Genomic DNA, 21582 nt, shown 5'->3' on the forward strand with positions numbered 1-21582 from the left:
AGGCCAATTTCATCTTATGAGTGATATGGGATAGGAGAAAAACTAGAGCAATAGGTGTGGAAAAGACATCAAGAGAACCTCTTCAGGGGCTGCAGAGATGGCTCAGCGGTTAAGAGCACTGACTGCTCTCCCAGAGGTCCTGAGTTCAATTCCCAGCAACCACATGGTGGCTCACAACCATCTGTAATGAGATCCTCTTCTGGTGTGTCTGAAGACAGTGGCGTGTACTCACATTAAATAAATAAATCTTAAAAAGAGAGAGAGAGAGAGAGAGAGAGAGAGAGAGAGAGAGAGAGAGAGAGAACATCTTCAGGTTGAGACCTGAGGAAGTTCCCCTTGAGAAACTGATGTTTGATTAGAAACATAGTGAATTTAAGTGGCACTGAAGCCATGTGACAATGTGAGGTCTAAGCAGAATATCAAGAGAGGATGCACTGACCAGAGGAACCTGGAGGACTCCCAATGGTGTCTTTGATTCCTTCAGGTCTTGTAGACAATAGCAAAGCCTGGAATATTTTCTAAGTGGGACTGAAAAGCACTATGGTTTTAATATACATGACTTGTTCCCTTGAGGACTATATAGGGGAACATATCACAGCTATTAGAATGGCCTCATTTTTTAATGACAAAGAACAGATATTAAAAGGAATATTGAAGCATTGGACCCCTTGTCTTTTGGTTATAGGAATGTAAAACTGTACAACTTCTGTAGGAAAGTCTGGTGCTTACTCCCAAACTTAAAGAGTTGACAATATAACAAATTGGTTAGCTACCCAACAGATTTACAAACAGGGACTCAGTGATAGTAGCAGAGTTTTTGTTTGTTTGTTTGTCTTTACAGGTAGCTAAGTGGGGGATACAGTCCACATGCCATCAATGAATAAATGGGTAGATAATAATGTGATATGTAGAAAAGACTAGAATGCACTGATGGCATTATTTGACATGAAAAGAAATGAAATTCTGACACATGCTACAATGTGGACAGGCAAATGAAAGGACAAATGTTCCACAATTCTGAGTGAAAACCTGGAGTAGTTAAATTCATAGAGATAGAAAACACAATAGAGCAGTAGAGCTGGTGGCTAGCACCCAAGAAACTGAGGCCCAGCATAGGGTACATAGGGAAAGTATGTAAGAGAGATGAGATGGAGAGAAAGATTGAGGAAAGGAAGAAAGGAAGGGGAAAAGAGATAAAGAGGGAGAGGGAGATGGGGAGAATAGTAGAAAATCTCAGAGGTTAAGACAAAAGATAAAGAGTAACTAGTGTATAATGGGGGTACCTATTAGGAAGGGTAGAAGGTCTTAGATAGACACAAGGGGGATGGTTGAACTTCAACATGAATATCCTAAGTACTGTACAAAACTCAACTTCATACTATGTACATCTTACAGTAACACATCAAAAAAGCCTCAGAGTCTCTGAAGTAGGGGTTGAAACTCAGTTCCAGTTGATGAGGAAGGAAGTTAGACACACAATGATTATATCAGAAGTACTCCTACTTGGGATACATTTTAAAAGTTGAACAAATAGGAACTGTGGACAGGTTGGAAGTGATAGAAAAGAATAACCACAGGTGACTGTTGCTCTTGTTCAAACTGTTGGGAAAATAATGGATATTTCCTGAGAAAATTGAAGAAACAAAATTGAACTTTGTTTTCGATGTATCTTGATAGTTAACACAGGCCTCAAAGTTGAGATTCACCTGCTTCTGTCTACCATGTGCTGGGATTCTAGAGATTCTGGCCCTCAGCACTGCATATGATAATCTCACACTTGACACAAGAATGGCAGCTCAAACGCTGCATCTTTTATTTGGGAGAGAGAGGTCATGAGATGCACTAGTGTGGCTCTGAAAAGATGAACTATGAAGCCTACTGCAGGGAACATGAGAATGATAAACAAGTTCCCTTGGGAGAAGAGATGAAGCACAAAAGGTCTGAGCTGGGGGGGGGAACCAACCAGCCTACAGAGGTCAGCAGACAAGCAGTCACATCAGCATGAAAGGTGGCTCCTAAAAACTCAGCAGATAGCTGCAGGCCACTGGCCTAGGCGCCAGGGCAAAGAACCACCAAACAGACATCATTCACCTCTTCATGTCTGTCCTCCTGGGCATGCTGCTTGGCTCACTCCAGTGCTCACGCTGTTCCAGTGAGGCTCACAGTTAGCACGAAGTAACACAGGAACATCAGTTACTTCCCAGTACTGACCTAAATGATTTGATTGTCATAAACCTGATTCTTTAAGACCCTGCAAGGCGTAGGTGTTATTGTCTTACAGAAGAACAACCAAAGCATAGAGAAGCTGACAGTTTTCTGAGACATTCCTGAGAACATGTCAGCAAGATTCCTGGTTCTGTAGTTCGTAGCTTCCACCATCTTGACTAGTTCAGGCTGGAGTGGGACAGAGACCACTCAACCTCCTGCCTCAGGCCATGGTAAACTCTCAGAGCCTGTTCCCTTCTTCCACTTGTCCTTTCCTGCACAGAAGTGTATTTCTCTGAGGTACTGAAAAACAAACTCCTATAATTAAAACCAATCAGAAAAGCAATCACCTAGTTCATCGAGTATGTAAACTGCCAAGCATAAACTCAGCAATATCCCTGAAAGAATTTAATGAACGTTAATTGACTGAATAAACAAAAACTATGCGTTTTTTTTTCCTTTAATTTTCTTTACGAAGTACCTGGCTTTTAGAATTATACATTGGATAGTGTTTAATGAAATTCCATTACCATTAAGTTTATTTTATGAGCTTTCTTTGATAAAACCCATTCAAGCTATCACTGAAAATACTTTTTTATTACCTAGTTTATATGACTCTCTTAAATTATTACTTGTCAGGCAGATGAAAAGAAAGTGCTGCCCTATTGTCTTGAAGACATAAATCTACTGTTTACATACAGGATAATTTTTCTCATTAGCGTCTCCCATGGTGTCTGATTCCCTGTGGCTCTGGTTAATCACGTTACTTTTATCTTGGTCACAGGAGCTAACCTACCTGAGTCACGTTTCATTCCCCATTACCCAGTCAATCACCAACAACTGACAGCCAGCTTATGAAATACCTGGGAAACTGGCCCCTGTGGTTCAGATTTTAAGGACGTGACTTTGCTTCAGTCATTGCCTTCCATGATAACAGGAGATGGCTCTCTCATTGATAAAAGCTTTAGCTTAAATCACTCTTTCGCCAGAAAATCCTGCAAACCAAAAGTTCTCACCTGAACCTCATCAAGTAACGATAAAAGGAAAATCATGACACTTTGTTGGAGCTTGGAAAATTAAGTCTTCTTAAGGAACCATCCAGAGTCCATTTGACCTGTGTGCTTGGCCAACCTGGATACACTAGGACCTCCCAAACCCATTCATGCCATATTATTTCTGTATGCGAGACTTTGTTGTCAAGGTTAAGTATGTAAGTTAGTTTTCCTTCATATTTAGCTACTCTCTCTTCTCTTCTGCTCACTACTTACCACAGACACATCTACTCACCAGGAGGAGTCAAGACTCATTCTTTGATGTCCTCCATTAAGCTTGCCCTGATCCTCCTTCCCTTGGCATCCATTACACTTGATTGTGCCTTGCTTTATCACATATCATTTTTATGACTTACATAATTATGATTTGCATACATAATAAATTGGAGAAATTTTTATTATCCTCACAGCTGGCACTGGATTCCTCCACAGCAAAACTCTTGATGTGGAAATTGTGCCCTTAGAAAGACCTGGACATGGACGGTGAGCAGAAGCCTTGCAGCCCTTGGATGAGACCTTGCTCCCAGGGCTATGGGTAGGGAAAGCTGATGCCTGTGCCAAGGGAAGGAGGTTGTTGTTTTCCTCTCACATATACTTGGCATGGGATGAGGGAGAAACCAGAGAGGTGATGAAAAGGAACGCGCCCAAGAAAATGAAAGGAGCCACAGGCTGGGCTGGACCATCAAATGCGCAGAGGAGCCAAAAATATTTTATAAATAGAGGGAGCTCCAGGGCAGAGAGGAGGCAGCTCCAAGAAACTCTCAGCCTCTTAGCAGTGGGGGAGGGGGGACAGCCATTAAACACTCCTGTGGCTGCTGTGTGGTTGTCTTGGAGATGCCAATTGAAGAAGGTGATGTTTTTAACATCAGAATTAATGCAACAGACAGAGCTAGGCCTGAGAACATAAACTTCGTAGAAGTATACACTGCCTGACTGCCATCTATTAGCAGAGATTTGAGTCATATCTCACATATTTAAGGTAGGTAGATAAATAACCAACTGTCACACCTCATTGGATTATAAACTCTCTGACAATGCTTCATATGGACACTTGCTTTTCTGTGGTGGACTCACAGGAAATAACTATTTTATTGAGTTAGTCGTGTTAAATTGAAAAATACTTATAAGTGACTAGTATTTTAATCCAGTCTTACTGATTGTCTTAGCAGGAAAAGGTCAAGTTAAAAAATTAACAGGGCATAAAACATTTAATCGCCAGTAAATACAGTACTTACTGTTCTCATTTTATGATTGAAAAGATTTTTCGTCCCTGGCACAGGAAAGATGTGAGGTAGGAGAACGATGTGGGCTCAAGCTACTAAGACTCATTGGGCGAGCTAGCATTTAGCCGTTCCAAGCCCCCACTTCTTACCTTTTGAGACTGCTGATAAGAATTATCTGCACTGCTAATGTTAACATCATTTTCATGCTACTCCTCAGTGTGCGTGCATACAAGCCATTGTTGTATGGACCAAGTGTTTCACAGTGTATACTGGGTGCACTGTTAGCAGCTCAGTACATGATGAGGAGTCACGAGAGCCAACAAGACCCCGGGGCAGCAACTATGGACAGTCTTGTGCCAATAATGGAGGAGAGTAGAATTAAGAAAATGAATAATACAGTCATCATTTGAAACTCACAAAATGCATAATGTGACCCTCCTTCCTAGGCGAATAGGGGATGGGTCAGGTCTGTGCATTTGGCAGGTAGCATGACTCCAAGACTTGAATAAGAGGAAATGTTCTAGGTGAACAAAGACATATCAGAAACAGCAACTCTGTAGAAGGGTTTAATTGTGGAATATATTTGGAAACAGGGGATAAATATTCATGAAGGAAGACAACAAACCTAGTACTGAATGGTTCTAAGTGCAAACACCATGTGGAATACATACTCAAAAGAGACCAGAACACAGTCTCAGCTCATCCGATGAGAACAACATCACCTCAATATCACAACCAAAGACAGCACATTAAACTACACCAATATATGTTATGGCTATAGACTTAAAAGCCTGCAATAGAACCCTAGTAAATAGATCCAGCAGTACATAAGGAACTGTATAGCATAATGAGTGGGATTAACTCATAAGTGAGGGTTTCTTAACATGAAAAGCAGCAGGACGCACTACATTAGTAGTAAGAATGACAAAAACCCATGATTGTCTCTATGTGTGCAGAAAGTGCATTTGGCAAACTCTAACATCCTTTCATGATGAAAACACTCATCCCAGTCGGAATCCAAGGGAATGTCCTCATCCTCATGAGGACCAGGAATGAAGAGTCACATCTAACAGACAGGATAAAAGATCACATAGATGAAAGCCTAAAAAGATCAAGACACAGATGTCTGTATTTACAGCTTTCACACGACAGTTTAGCCAAAGGCAAGTAAAAATAAATAATAAACTCAGATTACCTCCATTCACAGTTGACATGAAATCTTCTTCATAGAAAAATCCTAAAGGTATTTCCAGAAAACTACTAGAACTGACAGATAAGTTCAGTACAGTAGCAGAACACAAGGTCAGTGCACAAAAATCACTTGAAATTAAGGAAACAGTTCCAGCTTCAGTAGCATGGAATAGGAGAAAACACCTAGCAGGAAATGTAACAAATGAAGTGTTTTTAAGTTGGACATTAGAAACCACAAGACATTGTTGAAATCGTGTTTTTAGTGGGGATTGGAGGTGGATCTGCCTTTTGATGATGAGCCTGACAGAGATTGATTCCCTCCATTTTAAACAGTACATTTTGTTTGGTTGGTTTGTCTGGTTTGCTTTTATTTTCCTGTTTATTAATAAATAGATCAAATAGTTAAAGTAAGATGTCATGATGTACACTTTTATTAATGGCTCCCTAAAAGGCTGGAGCAGGTTTGCAGATGAACTGAATTCAGTTGCCACCACAGATTATCAGTAGACTCACAACAGGCTGCACCTGTAGCTCCAGGAAATCTTCTAGCCTCTTCTAGCCTCTATGAGCATCCATATGCATGTAAACACACACACTTGCACAAGCACACACACACACACACTCAAGCACTCGTGTGCAAGAAAAATAAGTCCTTAATAAAAAATATACTACATGAAATTAAAACCTTGTAGTTTTTGTTCCAAAATGTGTAATTAGAATAAAAAATAAGCAATCAAAATCCCTAGCCTGTTTAGCCTGAGTTTCTTAGCAACCAAAGCAAAAACATCCCCACTGCAAGACTCTGCATTCTAGCAGATGAAAAGAATGATAGTGTTAGACATATTTTTCTTGATTCTAAGTAAAGTCTTAGTTATGAACAGGATCAAGAAGACAGGTCTGTGACTTCGAGTCTGCCACCAGTTAGCTATCTGCCCTTGGAATAATGATTAATATTGAAAAGCCTGTTTCTTTATTTTCTAAAGGTCTTCCAAGTATGAAATTGGATCATAATAATATATCATCCAACTGTAGCACCATTAATTTGACATATTATTTGAAGGTCAAAGTTTTTATGAAGTGGATTGTTGGGGTGGGGGTAACGTATTAGTCAGGGTTTCTATTCCTGCACAAACATCATGACCAAGAAGCAAGTTGGGGAGGAAAGGGTTTATTCAGCTTACACTTCCACGTTGCAGTTCATCACTAAAGGAAGTCAGGACTGGAACTCAAGCAGGTCAGGAAGCAGGAGCTGATGCAGAGGCCACAGAGGGATGTTTCTTACTGGTTTGCTTCCCCTGGCTCGCTCAGCTTGCTTTCTTATAGAACCCAGGACCACCAGCCCAGGGATGGCCCCACCCACAAGGGGCCCTCCCCCTTAATCACTAATTGAGACAATGTCCCATAGCTTCATCTCATGGATGCATTTCCTCAAGGGAAGCTCCTTTCTCTGTGATAACTCCAGCTTGTGTCAAGTTGACACACAACCAGCCAGTATAAGGAGCAAGGAAAATATCCTTCTTGGTCTGATTTGAAAAGTTTTGGTTTTCTCCAAAATTCAATTATATAGTCATTTTGTGGTAAGAAAGATAGGTATTTGTGGCACACTACAGTCATCTTGGTGACACAGAAAAAAAGCTTATTTGGAAAACTACTAAGGGGTCCTACTTGGTCTTGTTATTTATGTAGCCCCCCAGGAGCGATAAAGCTTTTCAATAATTTATGCAAGCCTGACTGCGAGTTAGTTAGCTGACAAAATTTCAGTGCACTTTAATAAAACAAATCTCTAGTGTGACATAGACCTGGTTAATGACCAGCATAAAATAGATGGAAGGTTGTTTTGATGGTCATGTCAAAAGTTTTATTTTATGCTTATGTTAAAATATCTCATTGGAACTGCCTATTTGAACGATCCTATATCTGTTTTCATATTTAAAATATACAGTCCTATACTGTTCTTGCCTGTGGTACATGCACAGAACTGCCTTAGTAGGGAATCTGCCTTCTAACATCTTTCCAATGTGGAAAAATGAGCTGCTGGCTGTACAGTTATGTCTTAGAGCAAACAATGTTCTGATCCTCTCTTGCCGGTCAGAGAATGATCCCCAAACTCCTTCCTGCCTTTTTGCCTGTTCAGCCTTTCAAACATCTGTTGATAGTGGACTGATGTGTTTGAGATCATGTATCCATGTTGGAGCAGCCTAACACTAAGCTATTATCTTTAGCTAAGTAAATAGTATTTTTTTAAGATATAACTTTTATTGATGGGGGATGGGTAAGTACATGTGCCCACCAGAGACTGGACGAGAGCCTTAGATGGCAAGAGTTAAGAGGTAATAGACGGTTCTAGGCTGCCCAACGTGGGAGCTAGGAACCAAAATCAAGTTCTCAGCAAGAGCAGCATACATTCTTAATCCCTGGTCCATCTCCGCAAACCCAAGAGAAATAATTTTCTAAACCAGCCTGATTCTAGGAGGTCTCAAAACAGATATGTTCAAGAACCATGTAGGTAAGAAAGATATAAAGGCCTGCTTTTCTGTTGGGCTGTTCCTCAGTGGTAGACTGGACCGTTTGTCAACAAAACAGGAGACCCTGGATTGAGTCCCTACTACCACAACAAAGAAATAAGCATGAAGAAGTAAGGCAGCAGGAGGCAGTAGGATAGGCCTCAGTGAAGAGGGTAGAGCTTGCCTTAAAGGCATTCGGATTAAAATAATTACCTGTAATCCTGCTGCGACCTAGAAGGTTTGTTTTGTTTCTTTTCAAGTTCTCATGATCCATTGAGCTACAACTCCTGGCAGAAAACCTCAGTGTTCTGAAGAATCTCTGTAGAAATGTTGTTCTAAATATTTAAGCAGCTTCTGTGTCTCCCATGCTGTGGGTGTGTCCTACACACTTCAGAAGCTCATAAGTCCAGAGCCCATGTTTCACCTGGCACTATGAAGTGATCTGGGGCATAGAGTCTTTGAAATTTATGAAATGTTTTCACAGAGGTTGCTGTCTGAAGAGATGTCATCTGTCTACAAGAGATCTTTTTTTTTAAATTCGATATATTTTTTATTTACATTTCAAAATGATTTCCCCTTTTCTTTTGTTGTTCAGAAACAACTCTTTCAGCTGCTAGTCTAATTGCATCATAAGAATTTGATGACGATACATAATCAGATCTGGTACCTTTATTGATTCAGTTTTTTAGAACCATTTTATACCTTTTTCCTTAACCTGCCTTCATCTTGCTTGCTAAAACATGAAGTGACTAAAATAGAAAGCTCAGCCTCTGGTAGTTTTTAATCTATTAATGGTCTGGAAACCAGTGTGGGGAAGTATTTCATAGCTGCTGCTTCAGTGAGGTCAGTCATGAAAACACTGTGACTTTACTCCCTGTCCCTTACAAGGGACTCACTTCTAAAGCCTTCATCTTCCTGCCAAGTTTGTACCAGATTCTGTTTACTGAAATAAAAGAGTAATTAGAAATACATTTGGGGCACATTCTGTTCCTGTGAAAAAGTGTCAGGTTTAGTTCAAATTTATAGGACTGAGCTTTCTGTTTAGACTAGGCATTATTTAGACTAGGTATTACTGTCAATATTTACATTCTGGAAGCATATTCAATTCCAATTCTAACATGAAATGGGAAGATGTGTAAATCACAGCTTCTAGAAACAGTGACAACTACTAATCTTAGAATGTTAAAGTTAGGTAGAATGTCTACCTAAGTTAGAAGTAGTAGAAAACGTACTTTTCGAAACATATCTCTAATTTCCTTAAGGTAATCATTGCTTGATTCAGTCCACCTCTGAATTCCTTCTGGTAGCATCAGTGAGTCACAGTGACAGGAGGGACTTGGCTCATGGTACACCTTGACTCATGAGCCGTGGGCCTCTCCCTTTAGAAAATTGTACGTGAGAATAAATATACACTTCACAGAAACTTTAAGAAAGTATTTTCTGGGGCCAATGAGATGGTTCTGTGGTTGAAGGCTCTTGCTGCCATGACCTATGACCTAAGTTCAATTTTGGGGACGCACATAGTTGAAGGAAAGAACCAGCTTCCTCAAGCTGTCCTCTGACCTTTGCAAGGACACCACACAGGATGCACCCCTATACACAATCAATCAATAAATGTAAACAAAAAGTTAAAGAAAATATTTTTTTTGTAGAATAATTCCACCCTAACCCCATGTGTCTCTGATAGTGTTTGCAAGCAGTCCGCCTTATAATTTTCAACTGAACAGTGTATGTATGCCCTTGGAATAAGCAACATTCACGAGTGCGCCTGTGTGTTGTTGCTTTACATAACTGGTTTTGAGCAGAACTTTAAGTGATACATATTGTTTCATTGCTTGTATACATTTTCCCGTACATTCATTTGTAATGCCTTCTGCATCTTCTCCCAAAGTGTAAGGTAATAGATAGCACTGCGCTCCGGGGTCAGCCTCTTGGCTCCACGTCCTGACATCGACTCTGACTCCGGATGCCTGGGCTTCTTCCAGTGCAAGATTGGATGCCACTGCTGTGAACCTTAGGATGGCTTTGAGACTTAATAGAGAAGAGCCTGATGCTCACACACTAAGCATTCTGTGAACGTACATTGTCAATGGTATCTTCAACAGTGCAACTGAGTGTGTGTGTGCTGAAATACTGTCAATTGCAGTATTTTCTGCTTCTAGTTTTTATGTTGTGATGTGTGTGGGTCTTCTTAACCTTGAAAGGAGGTCTTGGCCTTTTATTCCTTTTTGCCTTCCTTCCTTTCTCCCTCCCTTCCCTCCTCCCTTCATTCCCTCTTCCCTCCCTCCCTTCATTCCCCTCTCCCTTCCTTTCACTCTTTTAGGAACTCCAATTTCAGCAGAGGACAGCTCTTTACATTGACGTCACCCATGACAAATGCTCTTTTATTACCTGCTGATTACAGTTCACCCTGATTTTATTTTTCTGTGGCAGCCATACAGGACTTCAGTTTATTAAGTGGAGCTGTTTCTGCATGTGACTTTCCCAGACTCTCTGGATTTAATTCTAATTTACCTCACCACTCCAAGCCAGATTGTGCTGCTGCTGACGTCATGATTTTGTTCTTTGGTTCTCCCAGGATCTAAAATTACCACATGGGCCTCACAAACCTCTGAGTCGGCTGGCCTTCTGGGAAGCAGAGGGGGCATGAAGTTTCTGCTTTTAAAAATATTTATCTGTTTATTTTCTTTTGTTGGTGGTAGTGATGGTGCTGTGTGTGAGCATTTGTGCTTGAGCCCATGTGTATTTACACATGTACGACAAAGCTCATTCACATGCCTCCGCACACAAGAGGAGGTCAGAGGGCAGCTGTAGAGTTGGTCCTCTCCTTCAGACTTTAGTGTGTTTCAGGGATTGAACTCAAGTTTGTAGGATTGCACAGCAGCTGTCTTTACTCACTGGGAATCTGGTCAGCAGCACTCACTGGTCTTTTGAACTGTAAGGAACTGTTTAGTACCAACTTTGCGAGCACAGCCTTTGTATTTGAAAATACAAAGATTATCACCAAATATAATTGAAATAACCCCGAACCTGAAATGCAATCAGCAGTTGCACGTTGACATTCTTTAGAACCAGCCCAACTTGTGAAGTAACAAGTCAGCCTGGATCCTCAATGTTGGTTAACCAGTTAGCCCATTGCTCTGAAAGCAGAAAAAGTTGTTTAGCAGAAAACAAGAACGTTTCACACAATACATGATATGTTCTAAATGCAGGAGGGGGGGGATGGTACTTCTCTGTATCTGCTGACAGAGCCTGTACTCTTGAAAACAGGGAAGTGCAGACAAAGAAAGCCACTCCTCAGAAGCAGGTCTACTACTACGCTCCAGTCCTCAGGTACACACCTTTTAGAGGTATTTCACAATTCATTCTTGTTGTTCACATTCCCTTACATGGCTGCTCTGGGTAACATCTAAAAATGTCATCCTTTAGAATGAGGAAGAGCAGAGACTAAGGCCTGAACATGAAGGGCATCCATGTCTAGCTTCTTGGCCTTGACTCAATTCTAAACCCAGTAAAGCACATTCTTGCCTGGCCTCTGTTTGTCAGTTAACTGGTGGGTGACTTTCATCACAGGGACCTTCAAGACCATTCAAAGCTGGCTTGGTTTCAGAAATTCATAGCAAGATAACTGGTTAAAGTCAACCACTAGCAAAAGCTGTGGCTGGGTTTATATGGGTTGACAGTAGTATTTGTATGTTAATGCATAGGAAATAATGTGAATAAATCTGGACTTGTTGCAAACCTTGAATTTCAACTTAATGGAAAGAAATAACTATCATCGTCTTGATCTGTGAAAGATGCCAAACATCATACAACACAATAACGGACTTCCTTTTATAAGGCTCCTTGGGCCAAAATCTATGTTTGTTTGCAAGATCACATATTCAAGAAATGAATTGCTTTTACTGTATCGAGGCACACACAGTCTCCTTGTTCTCAGGAATCTCACTCAGTGCAGGAATCACTCTGAGGACAAACTCAAGCCGTCCTCTCGTGTTGTTTTGACTCTTTTCATAATAGACTCTTGTCCCGGCAACTGAGTCAATGACATGGAAAACCACAAATCCATCCTGATAGATAATGAAGGCTTTAAAAGGTGGCTCAGCCAGCTGCACAGCCTATGTTCTTTCGCTCTAGCGCAGATCTCAAATCACACAGCTTGAGGCTTGATGAACGGCATTTACGTTTGATCTTACCTTCTCTGAAGCCTTGCCTGCCTGTTCTGTTATTTGTAGGCAAGAAAAATACACTACAGAGACAATAAACAGGAATGTGCTAAGAGGAGATGTCGTAAAACAGTTGGCTGAAGTAAGGCATTAGTGGGGTGTCAGAAACAGTCCCTGCTGGTCACTTAAGTGATGGCGCTTTAAAATACAGGGTGGGCCACTCCCATCACCCTTACTTGAATCAGCAGACTGTGACATGTGGGCACTTACATATTAGATTAAACTCAGATGCTTAATGCTTTAAGGTGCTGGGGTTGGGATGAAGATAGAAGACTTTGCAAAGTTATGACATTGGCATAACTTTACTTATAATGTTTCAGAACCACATGGTCATATTTTAAATTTCTACGATAGCAGATTATACATATAGTAACATACTTAAACATATGTGACATGAACCTAGGTATGCAGGGGAACAGAGGGGCCTAATGGGAGGATGAGGCATGAGAGAGAAGACAGTTGTAGGGGAGACCTGCTCATCATGCACTGTAAACCAGTGTGTAGCCTGTGTAGCCAACATGCCATGGGCAATGGATACATTGTAGCAGAACAGTTTTCATTGGAAATATCTAAAGAAATTGGTAGTGGCTTCTCCCTGGGAGGACAAAGGTTGAAGCAATGGCCCAATAAGAGGGGGGGGGGGGGCATCTTTATCTTTGTGTTCTTAAAAGGGATGAATTGCTAGTCAAAAGGCTTTTCTTTTTGCATTTATTGAGTACAGGAGCGATGTCTGTGTGAGTGTGAATACCTGTGCCATGGCTCGATCATGGAGGCTAGAAGGACACATGCATAAGTGGGTTCTCTCCTTCCTCCCCGTGGAGTCTAAGGTTCTAACTCAGGTCAGGTTGTCAGACTCAGCAAGCACTGCCGCGCTGTCTTCCTTCCCCCTCCCCAGTAAGATTAAATATGATGTTTAAAAATGTGTAGAATAGCTAATAACAAACACATAATGAGTCCTCAAAACAAAAACAGCAAAACAGGTTAAAATCTGCAATGAGGGGGAAAAAACCTGGCAAAATGTTGGTCATGGTAAATGTGTCTTGTAGAAACAAGGGTGCCTGTCTCTTTGTTGTATTCCATTGTAATTTTAGAGAACTTCATGGGTAACTAATAAAAAGATGAGTCATGTACTTTCTGTCTCAATCAAAAGAGATTAAGGTTTGAAAAAGGTACATGTAAATGAATTACCTGACATTACAAACTAATCCTGTTTTTCTACTGGGCATTAAAATGAAACAACATGCAAGTCCGGGCCAAACTTCATAGTTAAAGTCTTTTTCTTTTTTCTTTTCTCATGATAGTAGTTCAGCTAATCTTTAAAGACAACGCGCTTTATTCCTCACCACAAAAAACAAAACAAAACAAAACAAAAACCACAAAGTAGGAAAGTTAAATATCAAGTGCATTTCTCTGCACAGAAATTGCTTGTTGTGAGTCACCGTGTTGATGTACCGAGACCAATTCCTTCACCCTGACCTCAATTGTTTTGAAATGTGCGCTGTGATTTACATGATTGTATAATGTTCCATGCAGCTCAGACACACCTCTCATGAACTATGTTACATTGACGTTATCTAGAGTGGGGCTTCCCAAAACATTCTCTAGAAAGACTATTTAGACTTAAAAAGTTGAGCTGCTACTTTAGCACAGACATGGGGTGTTTTCTTGCTTGCCTCTGCTGATACTTGCTTTTGGAGATTGTTGCATTAGACTGGCTTGGTGGGTTTGGGTGTTTACAAACAGGTCTTATGTACCCCAGGCTAGCCTCCACCTCTGGCTCCTCCTGCCTCAGCCGCTCACATCCTGACATTACATGCCTGTATATGCCTAGCTTGCTGCTGTAAACATTGTTTGTCTTTCTCCAGAACTCTTGAAAGAAAAATAGCCATGCCACTTCCTTTAGCTGCTGAGAAACATCTGGAGGATGAGAGCAGTGTGAATGATCATGGAGCCCACGAGGCTACAGAGTCAACAGCCACGTTCTCAGCCTGCTAAGGCCCCAGAGCAAGGGCTGGGCTAATCCTAGTGTAACACTACTTCTTCTTTTTCAGTTCAATCTCACCATTTAGCATCGAGAGCACAAGGCGCCAGAGACGATCAGAATCCCCGGACTCTAGGAAGCGGCGCATCCACAGATGTGACTTCGAAGGGTGCAACAAAGTCTACACAAAAAGTTCTCACCTGAAGGCACACCGGAGAACACACACAGGTACAGCTCCCTGGAGCTTCTCACAATGGGGGGGGGGGAGGTTGGGGGGATTGGGGGGGACATTCGTGGCCGTACTCTTTTTCTAAAGTAGCAGAGAAATAAACTAAAAGCTCAAAAATGTATATATACAGAGCAGCACTGAAGGTATTTTTAAAACCAGTTCCATGAAATCCTGTGTGATTTTCCTTAGTAGTTGCTGTCACATAGGAAAGGGATTTTCAATACTTAGAAAAGAAATTGATACCACAAGTAATTCACAATTTTGCTACAATTCAACTATCCATCCTCCCACATTCCTATGCCCCGCTCATCCAGAAGGTTGTCATTACTAGGCACTGGCCACAATGTGTTTTTTGTGCTGTGTGGCCCTGAGCTGCCATCCCCTGGGCTCCTTCTGAGTGCACTCACTGGCAAGGAACAAAAGACAAGAGAAGACCCACCACCACTCAGCCTTCCCTACCCAGTGGCTGGTGACTGAATTCAGTGACATTCAAAGGAGGAGATGAAACAGGGAGACAGTCATAGCCTCCCTGCTGAAACAGGCCACAAACCAGCAAGTCCTGTCAAGTACCCGTCGTTGACACAGACCAGACTCCAGCAAGGCTCTTTCATGGGAACCTTCGAGCATAAGAGATTCCTGTGTGACTGTGTTAAATGCGTTCTCCCTCATATCAAAATAGCCACTCAAGGCAAACCACTTCCCAGATTAAATTGTAAAAGCATTTAAACTGGCCTTCTTTGCCATTTCTTGACCCCATGTTACTACATTTATTTGCAAAGTCATGGGCCAGAAGCATTGATCATACATGCATGCTATCTACAGGGGCTGCAAATATATGCAACATGCTATAAGCTCATGGGCTTGACTGGAATCGCTCCACAATTGCACCCATGAGCATGTTTTGTCATGCTGGTCATTATTATAGCTCACATGGTTCACAACTGAGAAAGACTATTGATGACCCCACCCCACCCCAGCAGCCTGCACAGCGCCTTCAAGTACTAAGAGAGCTAGCCAAAGTATATATTTGACCCTTGGGTCAAAGTATATTAAGATTTTAGGGATGTGGTCTTACAATCAAATATTGCTGAGGTCCATAACCAAGACCGATAGTTTTTATTGTTTGGGGATGTCTCTGGGATACCCCTGATCAACGAGTCAAGGAGAAATATCCCATACCTGACTCTCTATTTGGCAACCTATGACTTCTGGAAAAATTAGCATGTCCTGAACTCTAATTAAACAGGGAGGCAACCAGAGGAATGCCAGTAGCCTGGACTGTTTTAGGGGATGCTTAGACACTCCTGACCAATATCCCCAGCCTGGAGCTGGGGTTTTTGTTAGCTGCTCTGTGGTTTCTGATGGCTTCTTCTGTGTCTCTCCTCTGCTTCAAATCTTTTCCCCCAGTTTCTACTTAATTCTGGATTCTTCCTTCTTCTTTGATTGTGCACTTCCTCACAAGAAGTACACTGATTTCTTAGGCACTGATTTTCATTTTGTGGTATATTGATTTACTATGGTTCTGGGGGTTGAAGCCACAGCAGTGCACACACTACCAATAGAGGGACCAGCCAGGCCTATTCTCAGCCCACTGGACTGTTTTTCAATCACATTCTTAGTCATTAAGACAAATAAATGAGCATAAAGGCACGGAAGCCCACAAACAGGAAGTGTGGCGAGCCCAGGCTCTAATTGTTATGGGGAAATTTCTACACACACACACACACACACACACACACACACAGAGAGAGAGAGAGAGAGAGAGAGAGATTGTCTTCCGTGAATCACCATATGTTGAGCTATTCCCATTCCCCTTGAGCTTTCTGGAATACATGAGCCTCATTTTCACACAGACACACCCCTATTCTATTCATCCGAGTGATACACAGCAAAAGAGAGGAGGGTTTTTAATCAGGTGTGATTAAAGAACGCATTCCCCAGGACTATTGGATTTCAATCTTACAGGTTTTAACACATGCTAAGTGAGCAGAAGAGATGTCAGTTATTCACCATGATTCAAGGCAACATAAACCATGGACTGCTGGAGCTGAATTAGTAAGCTTGAGTTATTAGTAAGGTGACCTCGTAGACTTTGAAGGTCACCGTGACCTTATAGATCACAATACAGAGTATGATTTCTGATTAGAGGGAGCTCTTGCCTGTCAAGCTCCCATGGGAGCAAGTCACTGCTCCACTGTTTTCCACACACTTGCTCGTCTGCAGGGCGGCCTGGCAGCTGCAGCGGTTTAACTCTTTTCCACACGAGTGCTGCTGTCCCTATACTGGGTTTCCACCTCTCCTTATAAACATCCAGCAGCTGCTTGGATGTCAGCAAGACATTGGGTGGAAGTTGAAGACCGAGTCCTGTCCTCTTCTTGAATGACCCTTATGGTGCCTTTAGGGGCTTCCGGATGGTTGGAGATCCCTTAAATGATCAGACTTTTTCTGACACTGACTGGCAGTCACTGGGTCCAAAGGTTGAGCACCTCCTGACCTCCCGATTAGACACTCCCAATTTGGACAGAAAGTGTGTCTTTCTAGGTGTGCTCACACTTTGTCTCGTTATGCTGTCTTTATAAAATAGTTTGTGTTCCCTATATACTGAGGGAAGAGATCTTTATTGGAAGCCTCTTAATGTTTACAAGATCTATTTAAGTCTTCTGGAAGTTACTCTATTAGGGGCATCTAGATCAAGGAATGCTGCCAGCTAGATGTAGTTTATCCATTGTAGTAGATAGAAACTGATTAGTGTTGACACCTAGACTTGTAGTGTTCCAGCTATCCCGGAAATGATGGCTTCCCTTGGGAGTAGAATCGAGGCCACTTCTGGGGACCCAGGAAAATCTTGCTGTAGTGTTGGCAGCCTGGGGATTAATATGTACTTATTCCAATCCAGAAAATTCTTACTATTAAGCCCACTGTAGTGACTTATTGTATTGTGTTAAAATCAGTAAGGGAAAAGACTCTGAATAATACATACACACTCATACACACACACACACACATGCGCGCGCGCGCGCGCGCGCGCCCGTCTCTCCTTCATCTTTTCAATCTTTTCCAGTCCATTGATTGGCAGATTGAATATGACAAATACAAAGAAAACTCCCTGAGTTGTAATCCTAGAGACCTCCATATCGCAGGCTCCTCTTGTAAATGTGCTACCTCTAGTCTGCAGCAATATATACGTGCTAATCTCCTGCTCCAAACCCAAAATGTATCAAATCCATTCATCCCCTTACCAAGGAATCACTTACAGCCCGTGCCCTGCATCCAAAGGGTCTGCTCCTGTGCGGTCCACTAGTCTTGGATTTTGCTTAACGCCTGTGAACTTTTTCTTGTCAGCAGCCCTCAGCAGTATGCATAGCAGCTGTGGGAAGCATTTGCATCGCATCAGATACTGTAAATCTCCAGATCTTATCTGGGTGTGCAAGAAGATGTGCAGAGGTTAAATGCAAATTTTTCACTGGTTTCTATCTCATACCTTGAGTATCTGTGGGCTTTTTTTCCCCTACAGGGGATGAAGATGGGCTAAGAACCAGTTCTCTGATAGCAAGGGACCCCTCCAGACTGTGCAGGCACAGCCTCTTGACATGACAGTCAAGTGCCATTATTGTCAAATAGAAAGAAAGAGTAAAATCTGGTTAACTTGTTCTAACTGGTGTCAAATGATCCCGGGCTAGCTTATAATTTATAATTATACACAAGATTTCATAATGTCGTGAATGAAATGTAATCAACACTGGTTCTATAGAAATTCAGGCTGGCTTTTAACAAACAGCTTCTTAGCCTTACCTTTGCTTCAGGCATGTTGAGTAAGATCCTTATGTGTGACCAATAATACTTAATGTGGAGTTTGGGATTATACCTGAGGGCTTGTGAGATCTACGCACGCTATGGGAGGGGAGCGGGCTGTGCTGAGAAACTTTCCTTAAGAAGGACACAGCAATAATCCTGTTACTGCTTCTTCAACTTTCTGCACTTAAGTGGTGTCTGACCACTTCTGTATCTCCTTAGGCCGAAACACTGTAGACATTTATCGGGATACAGGAAAGGGACTTTTTCTAGATATTAGCAGCGGATACACAGTTAAAGAAGAGCTTGGCAGTGCACACTGAAATAACTTAAATTTAAAAATAATTGACTCTGTTTTGTTACTGTGCAGCTTAGGGGATGGCAGGAATAAGTTAACAAGGTTTCTGAAATATCATCGTGGCAACCCCCTCCCTGCCACCCCCTCTCCCACTCCCCCCCAAGGCTACATTGTTATTGTTAAAAGAACTTTACAAAGGGGAAAATGTAGCCCAAGAGGCATCACAACTTTGCCAGCAGGCCTATTGTTCCTACCCTCTCACCTACATTGTATATTTCTTCCACCCCATGAGGTGTGCAGTGTATTTGAATGAAAATGTACAAGATTTAAGTTGGTGGATTCTTGTTTGCACAATGAATATCTACTGTTGATTTTCTTCATTTAAAGATAGTGCAGAGCCGGGCAGTAGTGGTGCACACCTTTAAACCCAGCACTTGGGAGGCAGAGGCAGGCGGATTTCTGAGTTTGAGGCCAGCCTGAGGTCTACAGAGTGAGTTCCAGGACAGCCAGAGAAACCCAGTCTCAAAAAAATGAAAACAAAACAACCTCCCTAAAAAACAAACAAAAAACAAAACAAAAAAGATAGTAGAGGTATATTAAATTATCTAAGTGTGCATTTTAAAAGAAAATATGGCATCATTTAGAACACTTGCTATAGTCTAAAGCAGTGGGTCTCTCAACCTGAGTCACAACCCCTTTGGAGCTCAGAGTAACGTTTCACAGGGGTCAACTAAGATCATTAAAAAACACAGATATTTACAATATGATTCAGAACATTAGCAAAATTACAGTTATGTAGTAGCAACAAAAATAATTTTATGGTTAGGGGTCTGTACTAAAGGGCCCCTGCATTAGGAAGGTTGAACACAACGCACCTAGAAATTTCAGTGCTGTGTTTTAACACACAAGTGTCAGTAATTCATACAGCCACTAGATGGCGCACTAGCCCCGGCTGTTGCAGACAGTCTAGGTGGGAAATTTGAGGGCTCTCCCGTTGCGTTGGACACACTGAAATGAAACATGGCAATCAGAAAGAAATGTTCCGCAGAACATTTCAACTTGGTGATGAATGGAAGACGGAGTTAAATTTCCAGCCAAGTTTCTAAAAATAATTTCAACAGGTCTTTTCATTTACAATAAATATTTGAAATATTTCATATTATAAATTGATATTATGGCTCTGCCATAAATCTGGGGGGAGGGGCTTAGTAGGGCGGTTTTGTATAATTTTCATTAAAATGTATATGGAACTGAACTTGAGATAGGTACATTTCCAGTGTATCTGACTTTATAAAAATAACTCATATCAGAATCTTGGACATTAAAAGGTTACTTATGGAAGCTTGAAATTATGAACCGAGGGCGATTAAACTGTGTCTAAAATCTGTTCTTGTTTACCTTTAAAAATAAAGGAAACTGCACACTAATTAGCAAGGCCTCCTTTGATGAGCGGAGCATGTGCCGTAACCGGATCCTTGTTATTTATAAATTACACGTCTGATGCTTTTAAGTCCCACTTACACCTACACTCCCTCCCACGCGGCGATCCTAAGTGACTGCAGATTCCACGGTCTCACTTTTCCCTTGACTCATCAGTTCTTACTGCTATTCATGTATTTCTTTCTTCTAAATTGACATCTCTACTTTTTTTTTTCTCTTCCTGAATGAGATTCTAAAGTAGCTTGGGGGAGATTCTCTGACAGCTAAACCACCTGGTGGCCTTTGGGTCTGCCTTCAGATATGAGCGGTGCTACTGTTCCTCCGATATTTGCATCATTAGTACACAGCTCATGGTACACTGACACACACACCCCTTTTTAGGACCTCCCCCTCCCATCTCTATCAACTGTAAGATAAAGCACACGACCTAGTGATGGTTCTGAGGTATGACCTAAGAACTGATTTTTTTTAGGGTAGAATCCTCATGGTAAGTAGCTTGTAAGTCCTGACCAGAGCTTGTGTATGATATGAGCTGTATGGTTGTCTTAGTCTGTTTCTGCTGCTGAGAGTACAATATCCTAGACTAGGCAAGATTTTGGGTCTGGTCCAAGGTTGAAGGACTGCATTAGATGGTAGCCTTCTTGATATTGGAGTCCGAGGTGGCTGTCTCAGGACAGAAGGCAGGAATTTTTGAGAGACTTATGTCCTACTCCTTAATGCTTCATGGTAGGGATTAAATTTCAACATGAATTTGGGCATTTTTTTGGTTTTCTGTTTGTTTGGTTAGCTTGTTTTTGTTTTTTGTTTTTTTTTTTTTGTTGGTGGTGGGGTTTTATTGGTGGTTGTTTGTGGGGGTGAGTCCGGGTGTAAATCACACTCACACTACAGCAACATGTGCTGAGAAATTAAAAAAGAAAATATGAAATTTGAAATGATGAAACTAAAGTTTGCATCGCTCTGTATCCCGTAACTAGTGAGCTTGGAGAAGCTAGCCAAGCTGTGGGAATCTCATGGATTCTCATTTTTAGCTTTATCCCCAGATGTTGAAAGTCTCATTAAAAATGTATGACTCAGGACATCAGTTTTATGACCCAAGTAGATAGTTACAGTGATGACACATTGTAGGCATTCAGCAGCCCTTTGCTGAAGTGGATCCAGCTATAGATGCATGTCATTGTAAGCATATGGCTATAATTAAATAACTTGACTTGGGACTCTAGTGGATTTAATGTGTATGAGCAGTAGTGGTTTGGGAGTGAACCTAACCACCATTTAGTGAGCATAGTATGTCATTGTTATAGTAAATAAACAATTGTTTACATCCTTACTAAAATATTTCAGTTTCCCATTTGAAAGGCCCTGTCCATGGGGGGAACTCAGCAACTGCTGGTTGAACATTTTCTCCATTCCTATAGATTGACTTTCAAAAAGTCATGGACCA

At 41.5% G+C, this 21582-nt stretch overlaps 1 protein-coding gene across 7 annotated transcripts in view; it reads left to right on the forward strand.

Moving 5' to 3' along the window:
• Positions 1–21582, forward strand: part of Klf12 (KLF transcription factor 12) — a 409277-nt gene that overhangs the window by 366098 nt on the left and 21597 nt on the right. For all 7 annotated transcript variants that reach the window (XM_052190787.1, XM_052190791.1, XM_052190789.1 and 4 more), the window contains one exon: positions 14453–14610. In XM_052190787.1, the coding sequence (XP_052046747.1) occupies positions 14453–14610 (158 nt within the window). The remainder of the gene's footprint in view (positions 1–14452; positions 14611–21582) is intronic.

This window comes from Apodemus sylvaticus, chromosome 8, assembly GCF_947179515.1.
Source record: "Apodemus sylvaticus chromosome 8, mApoSyl1.1, whole genome shotgun sequence".
Lineage (NCBI taxonomy): Eukaryota > Metazoa > Chordata > Mammalia > Rodentia > Muridae > Apodemus > Apodemus sylvaticus.